Source organism: Hyperolius riggenbachi, chromosome 2 (genome assembly GCF_040937935.1).
Source record: "Hyperolius riggenbachi isolate aHypRig1 chromosome 2, aHypRig1.pri, whole genome shotgun sequence".
Classification (NCBI taxonomy): domain Eukaryota; kingdom Metazoa; phylum Chordata; class Amphibia; order Anura; family Hyperoliidae; genus Hyperolius; species Hyperolius riggenbachi.
In genome coordinates, this window is record NC_090647.1 from 323,680,261 (window position 1) to 323,704,099 (window position 23,839).

Here is a 23,839-nt window from a genome sequence, read left to right on the forward strand (position 1 = left end):
AAAGGCATGCCCATGAGAGGTGCTCGGAGTCCCTTTAACCACTTCCCGACCGCCTAACGCACAGAGGCGGCCGGGAAGTGGAGCCCTGAAGGACCGGCTCACCCACAGAGGCGGCGGTCCTTCTAAGGGCATGGGCGGGGCGATCGCGTCATCCGTGACGCGATCCTCCGCCTCCGCCTGGCGCCGCTCCCCCGCCGCAACATCCCGCCGGCCATACGGAAGCGCCGGCGGGATGTTAACCCCGCGATCGCCGCATACAAAGTGTATAATACACTTTGTAATGTTTACAAAGTGTATTATACAGGCTGCCTCCTGCCCTGGTGGTCCCAGTGTCCGAGGGACCACCAGGGCAGGCTGCAGCCACCCTAGTCTGCACCCAAGCACACTGATTTTTCCCCCCCCCCTGCCCCAGATCGCCCACAGCACCCATCAGACCCCCCCCCCTGCCCACCCCCCAGACCCCTGTTTGCACCCAATCACCCCCCTAATCACCCATCAATCACTCCCTGTCACTATCTGTCAACGCTATTTTTTTTCTTATCCCCCCCCTGCTCCCTGCCCCCTCCTGATCACCCCCCACCCCTCAGATTCTCCCCAGACCCCCCCCCCCAGACCCCCCCCCCCCCTGTTTACTGTATGCATCTATCCCCCTGATCACCTGTCAATCACCTGTCAATCACCCGTCAATCACCCCCTGTCACTGCCACCCATCAATCAGCCCCTAACCTGCCCCTTGCGGGCAATCTGATCACCCCCCCACACCAATAGATCGCCCGCAGATCCGACATCAGATCACCTCCCAAATCCATTGTTTACATCTATTCTCTCCTCTAAACACCCACTAATTACCCATCAATCACCCATCAATCACCCCCTATCACCACCTGTCACTTTTACCTATCAGATCAGACCCTAATCTGCCCCTTGCGGGCACCCAATCACCCGCCCACACGCTCAGATTGCCCTCTGACCCCCCCTTATCAATTCACCAGTGCATTAATTACATCTGTTCTTCCCTGTAATAACCCACTGATCACCTGTCAATCACCTGCCAATCACCTATCACCCCCTGTCACTGCCACCCATCAATCAGCCCCTAACCTGCCCCTTGCGGGCAATCTGATCACCCACCCACACCATTAGATCGCCCGCAAACCCGCCGTCAGATTACCTCCCAAATGTATCGTTTACATCTGTTATCTTCTCTAAACACCCACTTATTACCCATCAATCACCCATCAATCACCCCCTATCACCACCTGTCACTGTTACCTATCAGATCAGACCCTAATCTGCCCCTTGCGGGCACCCAATCACCCGCCCACACGCTCAGATTGCCCTCAGACCCCCCCCCCCCTTATCAATTCGCCAGTGCATTAATTACATCTGTCCTTCCCTGTAATAACCCACTGATCACCTGTCAATCACCTGCCAATCACCTATCACCCATCAATCACCCCCTGTCACTGCCACCCAACAATCAGCCCCTAACCTGCCCCTTGCGGGCAATCTGATCACCCACCCACACCAATAGATCGCCCGCAGATCCGACATCAGATCACCACCCAAGCGCAGCGTTTACATCTATTCTCTCCTCTAAACACCCACTAATTACCCATCAATCACCCATCAATCACCCCCTATCACCACCTGTCACTGTTACCCATCAGATCAGACCCTAATCTGCCCCTTGCGGGCACCCAATCGCCCGCCTACACGCTCAGATTGCCCTCAGACCCCCCCCCCCTTATCAATTCGCCAGTGCAATATTTACATCTTTTCTCCCCTGTAATAACCCACTGATTACCTGTCAATCACCTATCAATCACCCATCAATCACCCCCTGTCACTGCCACCCATCAATCACCCCCTGTCACTGCCACCCATCAATCACCCGCTGTCACTGCCACCCATCAATCAGCCCCTAACCTGCCCCTTGCGGGCAAACTGATCACCCACCCACACCAATAGATCGCCCGCAGATCCGACATCAGATCACCACCCAAGCGCAGTGTTTCCATCTATTCTCTACCCTAAACACCCACTAATTACCCATCAATCACCCCCTGTCACTGCTACCTATCAGATTAGACCCCTATTTGCCCCTAGGGCACTCAATCACCCGCCCACACCCTCAGAATGCCCTCAGACCCCAGCCCTGATCACCTCGCCAGTGCATTGCTTGCATCTATTCCCCCCTCTAATCACACCTTGAGACACCCATCAATCACCTCCTGTCACCCCCTAGCACACCTACCCATCAGATCAGGCCCCAATTTGCCCCGTGTGGGCTCCTGATCACTCGGCCAAACCCTCAGATCCCCCTCAGACCCCCTTCCGATCACCTCCACAGTAGGGTTGCCGCGATTTACCGGTATTACGGTATATCACGGTTTTACAATGCACGGTAATCACGGTAAGCACTTTTATGAAATACCGGTTTTTGCTGTATTTCCGCATCCCCGCCACTGCTCCGGCATTGCCCTGCTCTGTGTCTCCCTTCCTAACAAAGACAAGCTCCCAAAGCTTGTTCTTGATTGCGGGAGGCTTGCCGATATGAGTGCAGGAGCTGGGCGGTGATGCGCGTCCTGTAATGACGCGGCCACGGCTGGAGCGCACACGGCGAATGATTTTCCCCGGCAATGTATCTGCTTGTGTTTTTTTTTTGTATTGTGGACTGTACCACAAAGGCAGAGGGGGAGTCACCAGGTCATTCCTGCAAAATAAATAGGCAAATGAGAAAAGGCTACAGCCCGTTCTCCCTTCTGCTAGATGCATGCAGCCCCCTGCCTCCCCCGACTGCAGAGCTGACATAAACACTGATACAGATCAGTGTTCAAAGGAATGTCCAGCGCTCCTCCCCCATGAAAATGATGAGTATGCCGCCCGCCTGGGAGAAGGAGCGAGAGACACACTGCACGTGGGGAGCTGAAGCTTGCGACACCAGATAAGCAGTGCTACTGTGTGAGAGGTGCTGTGTTTGTATGAATGCAGCCAGTGTGTATACGTACTATGGCATGTGGGTGTGAAGTGTCTGCCTGATGTATGTGTGTGTGATGTCTGCTGTGTGTGTGTGTGTGTGTATGTGTATGTGTATGTGATGTCTGAGCTATGTCTGGTGTGTGTGTGTGTGTGTGTGTGTGTGTGTGTGTGTGTGTGTGTGTGTGTGTGTGTGTGTGTGTGTGTGTGTGTGTGTGTGTGTGTGTGTGTGTGTGTGTGTGTGTGTGTGCTCATGCCCAACGCTCCCCCCTGTTCTACTCTGTCCCCCTACTTTTTAATGAAATCGCCCGCAGTGGCTTAGCACAGGACTTCACCTAATTCATGTCCGCTCCACCCATTTGCATTTTATTTTTCAGCTCTGGTATCCTTTAAAGGAAACCAGAGATGCAGCATAGTGAAAGTTTTATACATAACTGCGGCTTCCTCCAACCCATTATGCGCACAGATCCCTCCCTCGCTGCCATCCTCAGCCTCTTCTATCGCTGTTACTGAGTCCCGTAACTTTGGCCAGTTGCGGCCAGTTTTACGCATGCGCAGTGCACTCCCTCCATCTCTGGCAGAAAATAGTACTACGCCTGCGTAGTATTATTCTCCGCTGAAGAGAACGCACTGCGCATGCTCAGACTGGCCGCGACTGGCTCAAGTTACCGGACTCAATACCAGCGATAGAAAAGGCTGAGGATGGCAGCGTGGGAAGGATCCATGTGCATAATGGGTTGGAGGAAGCCGCAGTTATGTATAAAACTTTCACTATGCTTCACCAACATTTTTGAAGTGGACCTGAATTCAAAACGTCCTCTCTGCTCAAAAGATATGCAACAGCAATTTCTTTCTTTGTTACAGCTGATACAAATCCTAAAATAAATCTGCACAGTTTCTACTTCCTGGTTTATGGAAGCCGACATATTAACCTACTGTGCTTTCAAATGGCCTTATTATCTGCCCTGTCTGCCATAGGCAGTCATGTGACACGAGAGATTGAGATTTACTTTTGGTATTGTTTTTTTGACATGTAGAAGAGTAAATATTTCAAGCATGACAGGAGGACCCTAACCATTAAGAGTTTAATAAAGAAGAGTTTGTTCAACTTTGACATTTTCTCATTTTTATAAGGGTAATTGTAATGAGAATAATTGAGTAATACCGTATACCGTAATACCGTCATACCGTGGTATTTTTTTTGACGGTTATCATACCGTGAATTTTCATACCGTTGCAACCCTACTCCACAGTGCATTGATTGCATCTATTTTCCCCTCTAACCACCCCCTGAGACACCCATCAATCACCTCCTGTCACCCCCCCTAGCACTCCTATCCATCAGATCAGGCCCAATACAACCTGTCATCTAAAAGGCCACCCTGCTTATGACCGGTTCCACAAAATTCGCCCCCTCATAGACCACCTGTCATCAAAATTTGCAGATGCTTATACCCCTGAACAGTCATTTTGAGACATTTGGTTTCCAGACTACTCACGGTTTTGGGCCTGTAAAATGCCAGGGCGGTATAGGAACCCCACAAGTGACCCCATTTTAGAAAAAAAGACACCCCAAGGTATTCTGTTAGGTGTATGACGAGTTCATAGAAGATTTTATTTTTTGTCAAAAGTTAGCGGAAATTACTCAGGAAAAGTAGTATAATGTGTTTTGGGGTGTATTTTTACACATACCCATGCTGGGTGGGAGAAATTTCTATGTAAATGGACAATTGTGTGTAAAAAAATCAAACAATTGTCATTTACAGAGATATTTCTCCCACTTAGCATGGGTATGTGTAAAAATACACCCCAAAACGCATTATACTACTTCTCCTGAGTACGGCGGTACCACATGTGTGGCACTTTTTTACACCCTAAGTACGCTAAGGGGCCCAAAGTCCAATGAGTACCTTTAGGATTTCACAGGTCATTTTGCGACATTTGGTTTCAAGACTACTCCTCACGGTTTAGGGCCCCTAAAATGCCAGGGCAGTATAGGAACCCCACAAATGACCTTATTCTAGAAAGAAGACACCCAAAGGTATTCCGTACGGAGTATGGTGAGTTCATAGAAGATTTTATTTTTTGTCACAAGTTAGCGGAAAATGACACTTTGTGAAAAAAAAACTATTAAAATCAATTTCCGCTAACTTGTGACAAAAAAATAAAAACTTCTATGAACTCACCATACTCCTAACGGAATACCTTGGGGTGTCTTCTTTCTAAAATGGGGTCATTAGTGGGGTTCCTATACTGCCCTGGCAATTTAGGGGCCCTAAACCGTGAGGAGTAGTCTTGAAACAAAAATGACCTGTGAAATCCTAAAGGTACTCATTGGACTTTGGGCCCCTTAGTGCAGTTAGGGTGCAAAAAAGTGCCACACATGTGGTATCGCCGTACTCGGGAGAAGTAGTACAATGTGTTTTGGGGTGTATTTTTACACATACCCATGCTGGGTGGGAGAAATCTCTCTGTAAATGACAATCTTTTGATTTTTTTACACACAATTGTCCATTTACAGAGGTATTTCTCCCACCCAGCATGGGTATGTGTAAAAATACACCCCAAAACACATTGTACTACTTCTCCCGAGTATGGCGATACCACATGTGTGGCACTTTTTTGCACCCTAACTGCGCTAAAGGGCCCAAAGTCCAATGAGTACCTTTAGGATTTCACAGGTCATTTTGAGAAATTTCGTTTCAAGACTACTCCTCACGGTTTAGGGCCCCTAAAATGCCAGGGCAGTATAGGAACCCCACAAATGACCCCATTTTAGAAAGAAGACACCCCAAGGTATTACGTTAGGAGTATGGTGAGTTCATAGAAGATTTTATTTTTTGTCAAAAGTTAGCGGAAATTGATTTTAATTGTGTTTTTTCACAAAGTGTCATTTTCCGCTAACTTTTGACAAAAAATAAAATCTTCTATGAACTCACCATACTCCTAACGAAATACCTTGGGGTGTCTTCTTTCTAAAATGGGGTAATTTGTGGGGTTCCTATACTGCCCTGGCATTTTAGGGGCCCTAAACCGTGAGGAGTAGTCTTGAAACGAAATTTCTCAAAATGACCTGTGAAATCCTAAAGGTACTCATTGGACTTTGGGCCCTTTAGCGCAGTTAGGGTGCAAAAAAGTGCCACACATGTGGTATCGCCGTACTCAGGAGAAGTAGTATAATGTGTTTTGTGGTGTATTTTTACACATACCCATGCTGAGTGGGAGAAATATCTCTGTAAATGGACAATTGTGTGTAAAAAAAATTAACAAATTGTCATTTACAGAGATATTTCTCCCACCCAGCATGGGTATGTGTAAAAATACACCCCAAAACACATGATACTACTTCTCCTGAGTACGGCAATACCACATGTGTGGCACTTTTTTGCAGCCTAACTGCGCTAAGGGGTCCAAAGTCCAATGAGCACCTTTAGGCTTTACAGGGGTGCTTACAATTAGGCACCCCCCAAAATGTCAGGACAGTAAACACACCCCACAAATGACCCCATTTTGGAAAGTAGACCGTTCAAGGTATTCAGAGAGGGGCATGGTGAGTCCGTGGCAGATTTCATTTTTTTTTGTCGCAAGTTAGAAGAAATGGAAACTTTTTTTTTTTTTTTTTTTTTTTTTCTCACAAAGTGTCATTTTCCGCTTACTTGTGACAAAAAAATAATATCTTCTATGAACTCACTATGCCTCTCAGTGAATACTTTGGGATGTCTTCTTTCCAAAATGGGGTCATTTGGGGGGTATTTATACTATCCTGGAATTCTAGCCCCTCATGAAACATGACAGGGGGTCAGAAAAGTCAGAGATGCTTGAAAATGGGAAAATTCACTTTTTGCACCATAGTTTGTAAACGCTATAACTTTTACCCAAACCAATAAATATACACTGAATGGGTTTTTTTTCATCAAAAACATGTTTGTCCACATTTTTCGCGCTGCATGTATACAGAAATTTTACTTTATTTGAAAAATGTCAGCACAGAAAGTTAAAAAAATCATTTTTTTGCCAAAATTCATGTCTTTTTTGATGAATATAATAAAAAGTATAAATCGCAGGAGCAATCAAATAGCACCAAAAGAAAGCTTTATTAGTGACAAGAAAAGGAGCCAAAATTCATTTAGGTGGTAGGTTGTATGAGCGAGCAATAAACCGTGAAAGCTGCAGTGGTCTGAATGGAAAAAAAGTGACTGGTCCTTAAGGGGTAGAAAGCCCTATGTCCTCAAGTGGTTAAAGACATTTTTTTTTTTATAAAAAAAAAGCCTCCTTGTTTAGCACCTTTTCCTGATTTCTCTTTCACATTGCTACTTATTATAGTAGCCAGCATTACTGTGTTTCTTATAATAGTTTTCACAATTTAAGAGCTCCCTATTATCGTGTTCATTATTGTAGCACTCTGTCATAATACTGTTCTTTATTATATTATACTGTCCCCCTATTCCGCTGCTATTTATTACTGTGCTCCTTATTGTACTGATCCTTCTAAAGGGTATCAGTTGAAAAGGGTGCCAGAGCCGTCTGTGTAAAAAGGACTTCAATTGTTTTTGATTGTTTTTGTTGCGATTATCGACCATAAGCGACCTGCTATCGACCTGCTATTTTGGGGGGGGGGGGGAAGCAATATACTTAGGCAACTATATATTTTCAACCAAAATTTTCGACTATATTTTCCCATAAACTTTTTTGTCTGTATTTTCTATTAACATTTTGTTTGCATGTTCTTAACAAAATTATGCGGCTATATTTTCCCCACACATATTTCGGCTATATTTTGCTGCTATCATTTTAGGCTATATTTTCCTATCAATTTCTTGTCTTTATTTTCTGTTAACATTTCATCTGCATTGCTATAATTTTGGGCTATATTTTCCCATCAATTTTTCATTTGTATTTTCTATTACCATTTTGTATATATGTTCTCAGCAGAATTATGTGGTTATAATTTCCCCACACATTTCGGTGATATCATGTCAAGTACCGGTTATATCATTTAAAAATTTTGGATACAACAATTTCACTGAATACCATGGTTAAGGTTAGGCACAACCATGGGGGGTTAAGGTTAGGGGCAGGGGGAGGGGGGTTAAGGTTAGGCACAACCATGGGGGGTTAAGGTTAGGGGCAGGGGGAGGGGTGTTAAGGTTAGGCACAACCATGGGGGCTTAAGGTTAGGGGCAGGGGGGAGGGGTGTTAAGGTTAGGCTCCACCATGGGGGTTAAGGTTAGGGGCAGGGGGGAGGGGTGTTAAGGTTAGGCTCCACCATGGGGGGTTAAAGTTAGGGGCAGGGGGGAGGGGTGTTAAGGTTAGGCTCCACCATGGGGGTTAAGGTTAGGCGCCGGGGGAGGTTAAAGGACAACTGAAGTGAGAAGAATATGGAGGCTGCCATATTTATTACCTATTAAACATTACCAGATTTATGGCAGTACTGATGGTCTATTTGGCTGCAGTAGTATCTGAATAACAGAAGAAACATGCATGCAGCTTATCTTGTCAGGTCTAACAATTATTTCACCTAATCTGCTGCATGCTTGTACGGGGTCTGTGGCTGAAAGTATTAGAGGCAGAAGATCAGCAGGATAGCCAGGCAACTAGTATTGCTTAAAAGAAAATAAATAGGGCAGCCTCCATATACCTTTCACTCCAGTTGTCATTTAACCACTTGAGGACCCAGCCTTTACTCCCCCTTAAGGACCAGCGCTGATTACTGAGATCTGTGCTGGGTGGGCTCTACAGCCCCCAGCACAGATCAAACATTAGGCAGAGCGACCAGATCACCCCCCTTTTTTCCCCACTAGGGGGATCTGATCGCTCCTGCCTGCGTGTGGCTGGCGGGGGGGGGGGGCACCTCAAGGCCCCCTCCACTGCAGGTTTCCCCCTCTCCCTCTCCTCCCTCCCTGCCCTGAAGATCGGAGGCTGCACAGGAACGAATCTGTCCTGTGCAGCCCCTAACAGGCTCCTGCCTGTCATGTGACAGCGATCCCCGGCCGCTGATTGGCCGGGGATCGCTGATCTAGTACAACACTGCTACTGTTAGCAGCGTTGTACAAATGTAAACAAAGCGGATTATTTCCGCTTATGTTTACATTTAGCCTGCGAGCCGCGATCGGCGGCCCGCAGGGTATTCACAGAGCCCCCCGTCGTGAATTGACAGGATGCAGCCGCTCACGCAAGCGGCTGTTTCCTGATTAATTAGCCTGCAGCCGGCGACGCAGATGTGCGTCGCTGGTCCTGCAGCTACCACTTTGCCGACGCGCGTTATGAGTGCGCGGTCGGCAAGTGGTTAAGGTTAGGCACCACTATGGAGGGTTAAGGACAGGCATCACTATAGGGGTTAAGGTTAGACACCACCATAGGTGTTTAAGGTGGGTCAGGGTTAGCACCAAGGTTAGAAGCTGGGGGGAATTAAGATTAGGCACCACCATGGGGGGTTAGGGTTAGGCAACACCATGGGGGGGGGGGGGGGGTTAAGGGTAGACGCCATAGGGGATTAAGATTAGGAGGAAAATTCTTGACCAGGCTGTGTCAGAACATTTTACCCAGTTTAGACATAATGGGCCTGATTCACAAAGCGGTGATAACTCAGTTATCACGCCTAAAAGACTTTAGGCGTGATAACCTTTGTACCGCTCAGTTAGCACCGCTTTGTGCTGTTTATCGCACGCAAAGTCCTGCGCGCAAAGTTTTGCGCATGCAATCGCGCAATTCCGCGCTTAGCGCCCTTAGGGTTTAAGTGCATCGCGACTGCGCATGCAAAACTTTGCGCGCGGGAATTTCGCGCGAGTTTCTTCTTATCACGCCTAAACAGAGTTTAGGCGTGATAAAGGGCTTTTCACTGGCATGCAAACAGTTTGCACCGCTTTGTGAATCAGGCCCAATGTGTCTCTATTACATGTTCAAGTTATAGATGGGGTACCTAGGTCAACTATTTGTGTTATTTGTCAAATAAACTGGATGCCTCATATGCAAAGTTTTCTCATTGTAGGTTAACGTACTATCACACATACAACACAACTGATTCCATTTTCACACATTGGCATGATTTTTTTTATTCCTTTTTCACTATATGAGTCCATTATACTGACATGAAGACATCCTTACACAACGTTGATGCTAAGTCACATTATAATGAATATTACATCATTGTACAGTATATATTAAGTGTCTCGTCATTATATACAGTGGCTTGCAAAAGTATTCGGCCCCCTTGAAGTTTTCCACATTTTGTCACATTAATGCCACAAATGTGAATCAATTTTTTTGGGAATTCCACATGAAAGACCAACACAAAGTGGTGTACACGTGAGAAGTGAAACAAAAATCATACATGATTCCAAACATTTTTTACAAATCAATAACTGCAAAGTGGGGTGTGCGTAATTATTCGGCCCCCTTTGGTCTGAGTGCAGTCAGTTGCCCATAGACATTGCCTGATGAGTGCTAATGACTGAATAGAGTGCACCTGTGTGTAATCTAATGTCAGTACAAATACAGCTGCTCTGTGACGGCCTCAGAGGTTGTCTAAGAGAATATTGGGAGCAGCAACACCATGAAGTCCAAAGAACACACCAGACAAGTCAGGGATAAAGTTCTTGAGAAATTTAAAGCAGGCTTAGGCTACAAAAAGATTTCCAAAGCCTTGGACATCCCACGGAGCACTGTTCAAGCGATCATTCAGAAATGGAAGGAGTATGGCACAACTGTACACCTACCAAGACAAGGCCATCCACCTAAACTCAAAGGCCGAACAAGGAGAGCGCTGATCAGAAATGCAGTCAAGAGGCCCATGGTGACTCTGGACGATCTGCAGAGATCTACAGCTCAGGTGGGGGAATTTGTCCATAGGACAACTATTAGACGTGCACTGCACAAAATTGGCCTTTATGGAAGAGTGGCAAGAAGAAAGCCATTGTTAACAGAAAAGCATAAAAAGTCCCGTTTGCAGTTTGCCACAAGCCATGTTGGGGACACAGCAAACATGTGGAAGAAGGTGCTCTGGTCAGATGAGACCAAAACGGAACTATTTGGACAAAATGCAAAACGCTATGTGTGGCGGAAAACTAACACTGCACATCACTCTGAACACACCATCCCCACTGTCAAATATGGTGGTGGGAGTATCATGCTCTGGGGGTGCTTCTCTTCAGCAGGAACAGGGAAGCTGGTCAGAGTTGATGGGAAGATGGATGGAGCCAAATACAGGGCAATCTTGGAAGAAAACCTCTTGGAGTCTGCAAAAGACTTGAGACTGGGGCAGAGGTTCACCTTCCAGCTGGACAACGATCCTAAACATAAAAACAGGGCAACAATGGAATGGTTTAAAACAAAACATATCAATGTGTTAGAATGGCCCAGTCAAAGTCCAGATCTAAATCCAATCGAAAATCTGTGGCAAGATCTGAAAACTGCTGTTCACAAACGCTGTCCATCTAATCTAACTGAGCTGGAGCTGTTTTGCAAGAAGAATGGGCAAAGATTTCAGTCTTTAGAATGTGCAAAGCTGGTAGAGACATACCCTAATAGACTGGCAGCTGTAATTGCAGCAAAAGGTGGTTCTACAAATAGAGTTGGGCCGAACCTCCGATTTTAGGTTCGCGAACCGGGTTCGCGAACTTTCGCGGAACGTTCGGTTCGCGTTAAAGTTCGCGAACCGCAATAGACTTCAATGGGGATGCAAACTTTGAAAAAAAAAAATAATTATGCTGGCCACAAAAGTGATGGAAAAGATGTTTCAAGGGGTCTAACACCTGGAGGGGGGCATGGCGGAGTGGGATACACGCCAAAAGTCCCCGAGAAAAATCTGGATTTGACGCAAAGCAGCGTTTTAAGGGCAGAAATCACATTGAATGCTAAATGACAGGCCTAAAGTGCTTTAAAACATCTTGCATGTGTATACATCAATCAGGTAGTGTAATTAAGGTACTGCTTCACACTGACACACCAAACTCACCGTGTAACGCACCGCAAACAGCTGTTTGTACTAGTGACGGCCGTGCTGGACTGGTGCGCACCATGGCGAGAGTGCAGGTTTTGGTGGCTTTACAGCCCATATGGTCGGCCTGGCTGATGTAGCTGAATGACAGAACAGTGACTGTCCAGCTGATCAAATTTGGTCTGACCACAATGAAGCAACGACCTTATTATCTTTTGTGTGCCCCCCGAGACACTCATCTAGGCGCCGGTCATTGCTTCATTGTGATACGCAAGCCCCTTCACCACGGCATGGTAATGATCACGAAGGGGAATGGGCGCATGTACATGCCTTTTCTTTTGTTGTTGCAGCTGCCCTCAGTGCAGCCAGAAAAATTAGGCAGTCATGTACACGCACCATAAAAATTATTACAGCGGCCGCTGCTAGCAGCGGCCTAAAAAATTCAGCAATCCGCCTGGAGTCCCGGACCCTGTTGGTGGTGGCGGAGAAGGTAGTGAAGCGGCCTGCAGGCAGACATGCTGTGTGGAGGGACTGGGAGCGACTTAGTCTTTTTGGGGCAGGCCAGGCAGCCAGTCACACGGCGTGCAGGCAGAGATGCTGTGTGTGCGGGGACTGACTTAGTCTTGGGGCGGGCAGCAGCCCTCCGGGATCCATGCCTCATTCATTTTGATAAAGGTGAGGTACTTAACACTTTTGTGACTTAGGCGACTTCTCTTCTCTGTGACAATGCCTCCAGCTGCGCTGAAGGTCCTTTCTGAGAGGACGCTTGCGGCAGGGCAGGAGAGAAGTTGGATGGCAAATTGGGACAGCTCTGGCCACAGGTCAAGCCTGCGCACCCAGTAGTTCAAGGGTTCCTCATCGCTGTTCACAGCAGTGTCTACATCCACACTTAAGGCCAGGTAGTCGGCTACCTGCCGGTCGAGGCGTTGGTGGAGGGTGGATCCGGAAGGGCTACGGCGAGGCGTTGGACTAAAGAACGTCCGCATGTCCGACATCACCATGAGATCGCTGAAGCGTCCTGTCTTTGACTGCGTGGACACGGGAGGAGGATTAGTGGCAGTGTTACCTTGCTGGCGTTGTGCTGTCACATCACCCTTAAAGGCATTGTAAAGCATAGTTGACAGCTGGTTCTGCATGTGCTGCATCCTTTCCACCTTCCGGTGAGTTGGTAACAGGTCCGCCACTTTGTGCCTGTACCGAGGGTCTAGTAGTGTGGCCACCCAGTACAGCTCATTCCCCTTGAGGTTTTTTATACGGGGGTCCCTCAACAGGCAGGACAGCATAAAAGACGACATCTGCACAAAGTCGGATCCAGTACCCTCCATCTCCTCTTGCTCTTCCTCAGTGACGTCAGGTAAGTCAACCTCCTCCCCCCAGCCGCGAACAATACCACGGGAAGGTTGAGCAGCACAAGCCCCCTGCGACGCCTGCTGCGGTTGTTCTCCTGCCGCTGTCCCCTCCTCCTCCTCCTCCCCCAAAGAAACACCTTGCTCATCATCCTCTGAGTCTGACTCGTCTTCTGCACACGACCTCTCTTCTTCCTCCTCCTCCCCCCTCTGTGCTGCCGCAGGTGTTGAGGAAACAGCTGGGTCTGATGAAAATTGGTCCCATGCCTGTTCCTGCCGTAACGGTTCCTGGTCACGCTCATTCGCAGCTTCATCCGCCACTCTACGCACAGCACGCTCCAAGAAGTACGCGTAGGGAATTAAGTCGCTGATGGTGCCCTCACTGCGGCTCACCAGGTTGGTCACCTCCTCAAACGGCCGCATGAGCCTGCATGCATTTTTCATCAGTGTCCAGTTGTCGGGCCAGAACATCCCCATCTTCCCAGACTGTTTCGTTCTACTCCAGTTGTAGAGGTACTGGGTGACGGCTTTCTTCTGTTCTAGCAGGCGGGAGAACATGAGCAGGGTCGAGTTCCAGCGAGTGGGGCTATCGCAAATGAGGCGTCTCACCGGCATGTTGTTTTTACGCTGAATTTCTGCAAATCGTGCCATGGCTGTGTAAGAGCGCCTCAAATGCCCACAGAACTTCCTGGCCTGCTTCAGGACATCCGTTAAGCCAGGGTACTTTGCCACAAATCTTTGAACCACTAGATTCATGACATGTGCCATGCAGGGTATGTGTGTCAGCTTCCCCATATGCAAAGCGGCAAGCAGATTGCTGTCATTGTCGCACACCACGTTGCCTATCTCCAGGTGGTGCGGGGTCAGCCACTCATCCACCTGTTTCTTAAGAGCAGCCAGGAGAGCTGCTCCAGTGTGACTCTCCGCTTTGAGACAAGCCATGTCTAAGATGGCGTGACACCGTCGTACCTGGCATGCAGCATAGGCCCTGCGGAGCTGGGGCTGTGTAGCTGGAGAGGAGAACTGCCACTCAGCCAAGGAGGAGGAGGAGGACAGCGAAGAGCATGTAGCAGGAGGAGAGGAGGTGGCAGGAGGCCTGCCTGCAAGCCGTGGAGGTGTCACAATTTGGTCCGCCGCTTTCTGCTTGCCATCGTTCACCACCAGGTTCACCCAATGGGCTGTGTAGGTAATGTAGCGGCCCTGCCCGTGCTTGGCAGACCAGCCATCCGTGGTCAGGTGTACCCTTGACCCAACGCTCTTCGCAAGAGATGACACCACTTGCCTCTCAACTTCACGGTGCAGTTGGGGTATGGCCTTTCTCGAAAAATAAGTGCGGCCTGGCATCTTCCACTGCGGTGTTCCGATGGCCACAAATTTACGGAAGGCCTCAGAGTCCACCAGCCGGTATGGTAACAGCTGGCGAGCTAACAGTTCCGCCACGCCAGCTGTCAGACGCCGGGCAAGGGGGTGACTGGCCAAAAGTGGCTTCTTCCGCTCAAACATTTCCTTCACGGACACCTGACTGCTGCTGTGGGCAGAGGAGCAGGAACCGCTCAAGGGCAGAGGCGGAGTGGAGGAGGGTGCCTGTGAAGGTGCAAGGGAGAAAGCGGCAGAAGCAGATGATGCACCTGAAGGAGGAAGAGGAGAAGGAGGGTGACTTTTCTTTTGTGTGCTGCTGCTGCTTTTGCTCAGGTGGCCATCCCATTGCTGTTTGTGCCTTTTCTCCAGGTGCCTTCGTAAGGCACTTGTCCCTACGTGAGTGTTGGCCTTTCCACGGCTCAATTTTTGTTGGCAGAGCGAACAGATGGCTTTGGTCCGATCTGAGGCACACACATTAAAAAATTTCCACACCGCTGAGCCACCCTGGGATGTGGGCACTATGGGGACCTCAGCAGCTGATGCTGAAGGGCAAGTTGGCTGGCTGTACATAGGTGGCGATACATGGTGCCGGACTCTGCCACCAGCTGTTTCTGACGAAGAGCTGCCCCAGCTTCTTTCAGCAACTTCTCTCCTCCTACTACTCTCTGACTCCCCCTCTGAACTGTCCCCCTCTTCATCTCCTCTATTGGGAACATACAGAGGATCCCTATTACCGTCATCATCGTAGTCATCCTGCCCAGCTTCGCTTGCCTCAGACAAATCCAAACTTGCACCATCAGTAGGTCCTTCATCCTCCTGACACGTTACATCCATAGTGTTGCCGCGTAACTCAGACATATTAGCTGGTGAAAATTCATCTGGCTGTAACAACAATGGCTGTGCATCAGTGATTTCAACACTAAATAATTCTTGCGAAGTGTCAAATGCAGCGGAAGTGGTGCTAGTAGTAGCGCTGGTGGATGAGCAAGATGAGGTGTTCTGTGTCGCTAAATACTCAACCACGTCCTGACAATCTTGGGAGGTGATGGGACGTGCCTTCTTCCGAGCACTGTACTGTGGGCCAGGTCCACACGAAATTACATTTACACGACCTCGCGCAGACCTGCCGGGTGGCCTTCCTCTGCCTCTGCCACTACCTCTTCCTCTTCCTCTACCTGTTTTGTCCATATTGGGTATGCACGGAGTGGTATATCACACTGCGTGCACTCACGTAGGTAGGTGGGTTCACTTAACTGCACAGGTATGCGCACTGATGCGGTGGGTTCACTGAACAGAACAGGTATACAGTGGCGGGTTCACAGAACAGGTATGCAGTGGCAGGATCACTGAACACAATAGGTATGCAGTGGCGTGTTCACTAAACAGGTATACAGTGGCGGGTCCACTGAACAGAACAGGTATACAGTGGCGGGTTCACAGAACAGGTATACAGTGGCGGGTCCACTGAACAGAACAGGTATACAGTGGCGGGTCCACTGAACAGAACAGGTATACAGTGGCGGGTCCACTGAACAGAACAGGTATACAGTGGCGGGTCCACTGAACAGAACAGGTATACAGTGGCGGGTTCACAGAACAGGTATACAGTGGCGGGTCCACTGAACAGAACAGGTATACAGTGGCGGGTTCACAGAACAGGTATGCAGTGGCAGGATCACTGAACACAATAGGTATGCAGTGGCGTGTTCACTAAACAGGTATACAGTGGCGGGTCCACTGAACAGAACAGGTATACAGTGGCGGGTTCACTGAACAGAACAGGTATACAGTGGCGGGTCCACTGAACAGAACAGGTATACAGTGGCGGGTCCACTGAACAGAACAGGTATACAGTGGCGGGTCCACTGAACAGAACAGGTATACAGTGGCGGGTTCACAGAACAGGTATGCAGTGGCAGGATCACTGAACACAATAGGTATGCAGTGGCGTGTTCACTAAACAGGTATACAGTGGCGGGTCCACTGAACAGAACAGGTATACAGTGGCGGGTTCACAGAACAGGTATACAGTGGCGGGTCCACTGAACAGAACAGGTATACAGTGGCGGGTCCACTGAACAGAACAGGTATACAGTGGCGGGTCCACTGAACAGAACAGGTATACAGTGGCGGGTCCACTGAACAGAACAGGTATACAGTGGCGGGTCCACTGAACAGAACAGGTATACAGTGGCGGGTTCACAGAACAGGTATGCAGTGGCAGGATCACTGAACACAATAGGTATGCAGTGGCGTGTTCACTAAACAGGTATACAGTGGCGGGTCCACTGAACAGAACAGGTATACAGTGGCGGGTTCACAGAACAGGTATACAGTGGCGGGTCCACTGAACAGAACAGGTATACAGTGGCGGGTCCACTGAACAGAACAGGTATACAGTGGCGGGTCCACTGAACAGAACAGGTATACAGTGGCGGGTCCACTGAACAGAACAGGTATACAGTGGCGGGTTCACAGAACAGGTATACAGTGGCGGGTCCACTGAACAGAACAGGTATACAGTGGCGGGTTCACAGAACAGGTATGCAGTGGCAGGATCACTGAACACAATAGGTATGCAGTGGCGTGTTCACTAAACAGGTATACAGTGGCGGGTCCACTGAACAGAACAGGTATACAGTGGCGGGTTCACTGAACAGGTATACAGTGGCGGGTCCACTGAACAGAACAGGTATACAGTGGCGGGTTCACAGAACAGGTATACAGTGGCGGGTCCACTGAACAGAACAGGTATACAGTGGCGGGTTCACTGAACAGGTATACAGTGGCGGGTCCACTGAACAGAACAGGTATACAGTGGCGGGTTCACAGAACAGGTATGCAGTGGCAGGATCACTGAACACAATAGGTATGCAGTGGCGTGTTCACTAAACAGGTATACAGTGGCGGGTCCACTGAACAGAACAGGTATACTGTGGCGGGTTCACTGTACAGGTATACAGTGGCGGGTCCACTGAACAGAACAGGTATACAGTGGCGGGTTCACAGAACAGGTATGCAGTGGCAGGTTCACTGAACACAACAGGTATGCAGTGGCAGGTTCACTGAACACAACAGGTATGCAGTGGCGGGTTCACTGAACAGGTATACAGTGGCGGGTCCACTGAACAGAACAGGTATACAGTGGCGGGTCCACTGAACAGAACAGGTATACAGTGGCGGGTCCACTGAACAGAACAGGTATACAGTGGCGGGTTCACAGAACAGGTATACAGTGGCGGGTCCACTGAACAGAACAGGTATACAGTGGCGGGTTCACAGAACAGGTATGCAGTGGCAGGATCACTGAACAGGTATGCAGTGGCAGGATCACTGAACAGGTATGGAGTGGCAGGATCACAGTACAGGTATGCAGTGGGCTGAGGGCTCACTGAACAGAACAGGTATGCAGTGGCAGGATCACTGAACAGGTATGGAGTGGCAGGATCACAGTACAGGTATGCAGTGGGCTGAGGGCTCACTGAACAGAACAGGTATGCAGTGGCAGGATCACTGAACAGGTATGCAGTGGCAGGATCACTGAACAGGTATGCAGTGGCAGGATCACAGTACAGGTATGCAGTGGGCTGAGGGCTCACTGAACAGAACAGGTATGCAGTGGCAGGATCACTGAACAGGTATGGAGTGGCAGGATCACAGTACAGGTATGCAGTGGGCTGAGGGCTCACTGAACAGAACAGGTATGCAGTGGCAGGATCACTGAACAGGTATGCAGTGGCAGAATCACTGAACAGGTATGCAGTGGCAGGATCACAGTACAGGTATGCAGTGGGCTGAGGGCTCACTGAACAGAACAGGTATGCAGCCAGGAAGAAGTTAAGCCTAACTAATCTTTCCCTATATGAGCTTGCCCTACTCTCACTAATGCAGGCACACGAGTGGCCGTAATGGCCGCCGCTGCCTGCCTTATATAAGGGGGGGTGGGGCTCCAGGGGCTAGTGTAGCCTAATTGGCTACACTGGGCCTGCTGACTGTGATGTAGAGGGTCAAAGTTGACCCTCAGTGCATTATGGGGCGAACCGAACTTCTTCCGCAAAAGGTTCGCGTGCGGTACCCGCACGCGAACCACCTACGTTCGCGCGAACCACGTTCGCCGGCGAACCGTTCGGCCCAACTCTATCTACAAAGTATTGACTCTTTTCGTTCCACTTCTCACATGTACAGCACTTTGTATTGGTCTTTCACGTGGAATTCCAATAAAATTGATTAATGTTTGTGGCAATAATGTGACAAAATGTGGAAAACTTCAAGGGGGTCGAATACTTTTTCAAGCCACTGTAGAGGATATATTAACCACTTGAGGACCGTGGGCTTTAACCCCCTTAAGGACCAGACACTTTTTTTCCATTCAGACCACTGCAGCTTTCACGGTTTATTGCTCGCTCATACAACCTACCACCTAAATGAATTTTGGCTCCTTTTCTTGTCACTAATAAAGCTTTCTTTTGGTGCTATTTGATTGCTCCTGCGATTTTTACTTTTTATTATATTCATCAAAAAAGACATGAATTTTGGCAAAAAAAATGATTTTTTTAACTTTCTGTGCTGACATTTTTCAAATAAAGTAAAATTTTTGTATACATGCAGCGCAAAAAATGTGGACAAACATGTTTTTGATGAAAAAAAACCCATTCAGCCTATATTTATTGGTTTGGGTAAAAGTTATAGCATTTACAAACTATGGTGCAAAAAGTGAATTTTCCCATTTTCAAGCATCTATGACTTTTCTGACCCCCTGTCATGTTTCATGAGGGGCTAGATTTCCAGGATAGTATAAATACCCCCCAAATGACCCCATTTTGGAAAGAAGACATCCCAAAGTATTCACTGAGAGGCATAGTGAGTTCATAGAAGATATTATTTTTTGTAACAAGTAAGCGGAAAATGACACTTTGTGACAAAAAAAAAAAGTTTCCATTTCTTCTAACTTGCGAAAAAAAAAATGAAATCTGCCACGGACTCACCATGCCCCTCTCTGAATACCTTGAAGTGTCTACTTTCCAAAATGGGGTCATTTGTGGGGTGTGTTTACTGTCCTGGCATTTTGGGGGGTGCCTAATTGTAAGCACCCCTGTAAAGCCTAAAGGTGCTCATTGGACTTTGGACCCCTTAGCGCAGTTAGGCTGCAAAAAAGTGCCACACATGTGGTATTGCCGTACTCAGGAGAAGTAGTACAATGTGTTTTGAGGTGTATTTTTACACATACCCATGCTGGGTAGGAGAAATATCTCTGTAAATGACAATCTTTTGATTTTTTTTACACACAATTGTCCATTTACAGAGAGATTTCTCCCACCCAGCATGGGTATGTGTAAAAATACACCCCAAAACACATTGTACTACTTCTCTCGAGTACGGCGATACCACATGTGTGGCACTTTTTTGCACCCTAACTGTGCTAAGGGGCCCAAAGTCCAATGAGTACCTTTAGGATTTCACAGGTCATTTTGCGGAATTTTATTTCCAGACTACTCCTCACGGTTTAGGGCCCCTAAAATGCCAGGGCAGTATAGGAACCCTGCAAATGACCCCATTTTAGAAAGAAGACACCCCAAGGTATTCCGTTAGGAGTATGGTGAGTTCATAGAAGATTTTATTTTCTGTCACAAGTTAGCGGAAATTGATTTGTATTGTTTTTTTTTCACAAAGTGTCACTTTCCGCTAACTTGTGACAAAAAATAAAATCTTCTATGAACTCACCATAGTCCTAACAGAATACCTTGGGGTGTCTTCTTTCTAAAATGGGGTCATTTGTGGGGTTCCTATACTGCCCTGGCATTTTAGAGGCCCTAAACCATGAGGAGTAGTCTGGAAATCAAATGCCGCAAAATGACCTGTGAAATCCTAAAGGTACTCATTGGACTTTGGGCCCCTTAGCACAGTTAGGGTGAAAAAAAAAAGGCACACATGTGGTATCGCCGTACTCGGGAGAAGTAGTATAATGTGTTTTGGGGTGTATTTTTACACATACCCATGCTGGGTGGGAGAAATATCTCTTTAAATGACAATCTTTTGATTTTTTTTACACACAATTGTCTATTTACAGAGATATTTCTCCCACCCAGCATGGGTATGTGTGAAAATACACCCCAAAACACATTGTACTACTTCTCCCAAGTACGGCGATACCACATGTGTGGCACTTTTTTGCACCCTAACTGCGCTAAGGGGCCCAAAGTCCAATGAGTACCTTTAGGATTTCACAGGTCATTTTTGTTTCAAGACTACTCCTCACGGTTTAGGGCCCCTAAAATGCCAGGGCAGTATAGGAACCCCACTAATGACCCCATTTTAGAAAGAAGACACCCCAAGGTATTCCGTTAGGAGTATGGTGAGTTCATAGAAGATTTTATTTTCTGTCACAAGTTAGCGGAAATTGATTTGTATTGTTTTTTTTTCACAAAGTGTCATTTTCCGCTAACTTGTGACAAGAAATAAAATCTTCTATGAACTCACCATACTCCTAACGGAATACCTTTGGGTGTCTTCTTTCTAGAATGGGGTCATTTGTGGGGTTCCTATACTGCCCTGGCATTTTAGGGGCCCTAAACCGTGAGGAGTAGTCTTGAAACCAACAATGTCGCAAAATGACCTGTGAAATCCTAAAGGTACTCATTGGACTTTGGGCCCCTTAGCGCACTTAGGGTGTAAAAAAGTGCCACACATGTGGTACCGCCGTACTCAGGAGAAGTAGTATAATGTATTTTGTGGTGTATTTTTACACATACCCATGCTGGGTGGGAGAATATCTCTGTAAATGACAATCTTTTGATTTTTTTTACACACAATTGTCTATTTACAGAGAGATTTCTCCCACCCAGCATGGGTATGTGTAAAAATACACCCCAAAACACATTATACTACTTCTCCTGAGTATGGCGATACCACATGTGTGACACATTTTTGCAGCCTAGGTGCGCTAAGGGGCCCAACGTCCTATTCACAGGTCATTTTGAGGCATTTGTTTTCTAGACTTCTCCTCACGGTTTAGGGCCCCTAAAATGCCAGGGCAGTATAGGAACCCCACAAGTGACCCCATTTTAGAAAGAAGACACCCCAAGGTATTCCGTTAGGAGTATGGTGAGTTCATAGAAGATTTTATTTTTTGTCACAAGTTAGTGAAAAATGACACTTTGTGAAAAAAAAACAATAAAAATCAATTTCCGCTAACTTTTGACAAAAAATAAAATCTTCTATGAACTCGTCATACACCTAACAGAATACCTTGGGGTGTCTTTTTTTCTAAAATGGGGTCACTTGTGGGGTTCCTATACCGCCCTGGCATTTTACGGGCCCAAAACCGTGAGTAGTCTGGAAACCAAATGTCTCAAAATGACTGTTCAGGGGTATAAGCATCTGAAAATTTTGATGACAGGTGGTCTATGAGGGGGCGAATTTTGTGGAACTGGTCATAAGCAGGGTGGCCTTTTAGATGACAGGTTGTATTGGGCCTGATCTGATGGATAGGAGTGCTAGGGGGTGACAGAAGGTGATTGATGGGTGTCTCAGGGGGTGGTTAGAGGGGAAAATAGATGCAATCAATGCACTGGGGAGGTGATCGGAAGGGGGTCTGAGGGGGATCTGAGGGTTTGTCCGAGTGATCAGGAGCCCACACAGGGCAAATTAGGGCCTGATCTGATGGGTAGGTGTGCTAGGGGGTGACAGGAGGTGATTGAGGGGTGATTAGAGGGGGAATAGATGCAAGCAATGCACTGGCGAGGTGATCAGGGCTGGGGTCTGAGGGCGTTCTGAGGGTATGGGCGGGTGATTGAGTGCCCTAGGGGCAGATAGGGGTCTAATCTGATGGGTAGCAGTGACACGGGGTGATTGATGGGTAATTAGTGGGTGTTTGGAGGAGAGAACAGATGTAAACACTGCACTTGGGAGGTGATCTGATGTCGGATCTGCGGGCGATCTATTGGTGTGGGTGGGTGATCAGATTGCCCGCAAGGGGCAGGTTAGGGGCTGATTGATGGGTGGCAGTGACGGGGGGTGATTGATGGGTGGCAGTGACAGGGGGTGATTGATGGGTGATTGACAGGTGATTGACAGGTGATCAGTTGGTTATTACAGGGAAGGACAGATGTAAATAATGCCCTGGCGAATTGATAAGGGGGGGTCTGAGGGCAATCTGAGCGTGTAGGCGGGTGATTGGGTGCCCGCAAGGGGCAGATTAGGGTCTGATCTGATGGGTAACAGTGACAGGTGGTGATAGGGGGTGATTGCTGGGTAATTAGTGGGTGTTTAGAGGAGAGAATAGATGTAAACACTGCGCTTGGGAGTTGATCTGATGTCGGATCTGCGGGCGATCTATTGGTGTGGGTGGGTGATCAGATTGCCCGCAAGGGGCAGGTTAGGGGCTGATTGATGGGTGGCAGTGACAGGGGGTGATTGATGGGTGGCAGTGACAGGGGGTGATTGATGGGTGATTGACAGGTGATTGACAGGTGATCAGTGGGTTATTACAGGGAAGGACAGATGTAAATAATGCCCTGGCGAATTGATAAGGGGGGGTCTGAGGGCAATCTGAGCGTGTAGGCGGGTGATTGGGTGCCCGCAAGGGGCAGATTAGGGTCTGATCTGATGGGTAACAGTGACAGGTGGTGATAGGGGGTGATTGATGGGTGATTGATGGGTAATTAGTGGGTGTTTAGAGGAGAGAATAGATGTAAACACTGCGCTTGGGAGGTGATCTGATGTCGGATCTGCGGGCGATCTATTGGTGTGGGTGGGTGATCAGATTGCCCGAAAGGGGCAGATTAGGGGCTGATTGATGGGTGGCAGTGACAGGGGGTGATTGACAGGTGATCAGGGGGGATAGATGCATACAGTACATGGGGGGGGGGTCTGGGGGGGGGGTCTGCGGAGAATCTGAGGGGTGGGGGGGTGATCAGGAGGGAGCAGGGGGCAGGGGGGGATAAAAAAAATTGCATTGACAGATAGTGACAGGGAGTGATTGATGGGTGATTAGGGGGGTGATTGGGTGTAAACATGGGTCTGGGGGGTGGGCAGTGGGGGGGGTCTGAGGGGTGCTGTGGGCGATCAGGGGGCAGGGGGGGGGAATCAGTGTGCTTGGTGCAGACTAGGGTGGCTGCAGCCTGCCATGGTGGTCCCTCGGACACTGGGACCACCAGGGCAGGAGGCAGCCTGTATAATACACTTTGTAAACATTACAAAGTGTATTATACACTTTGTATGC

General features: G+C 48.1%; 1 protein-coding gene across 3 annotated transcripts in view; it reads right to left on the reverse strand.

The window, feature by feature from the left end:
• Positions 1 to 23,839, reverse strand: part of SYTL1 (synaptotagmin like 1) — a 110,849-nt gene that overhangs the window by 53,298 nt on the left and 33,712 nt on the right. The window contains exon 1 of one of the 3 annotated variants that reach the window (XM_068269248.1): positions 2,438 to 3,359. The exons of the other annotated variants lie outside the window; for them this stretch is intronic. Within the exon in view, the coding sequence (XP_068125349.1) occupies positions 2,438 to 2,814 (377 nt within the window). The 5' untranslated portion in view covers positions 2,815 to 3,359. Of the gene's footprint in view, positions 1 to 2,437; positions 3,360 to 23,839 lie in introns of those variants that run through there. 3 annotated transcript variants of the gene reach the window in all.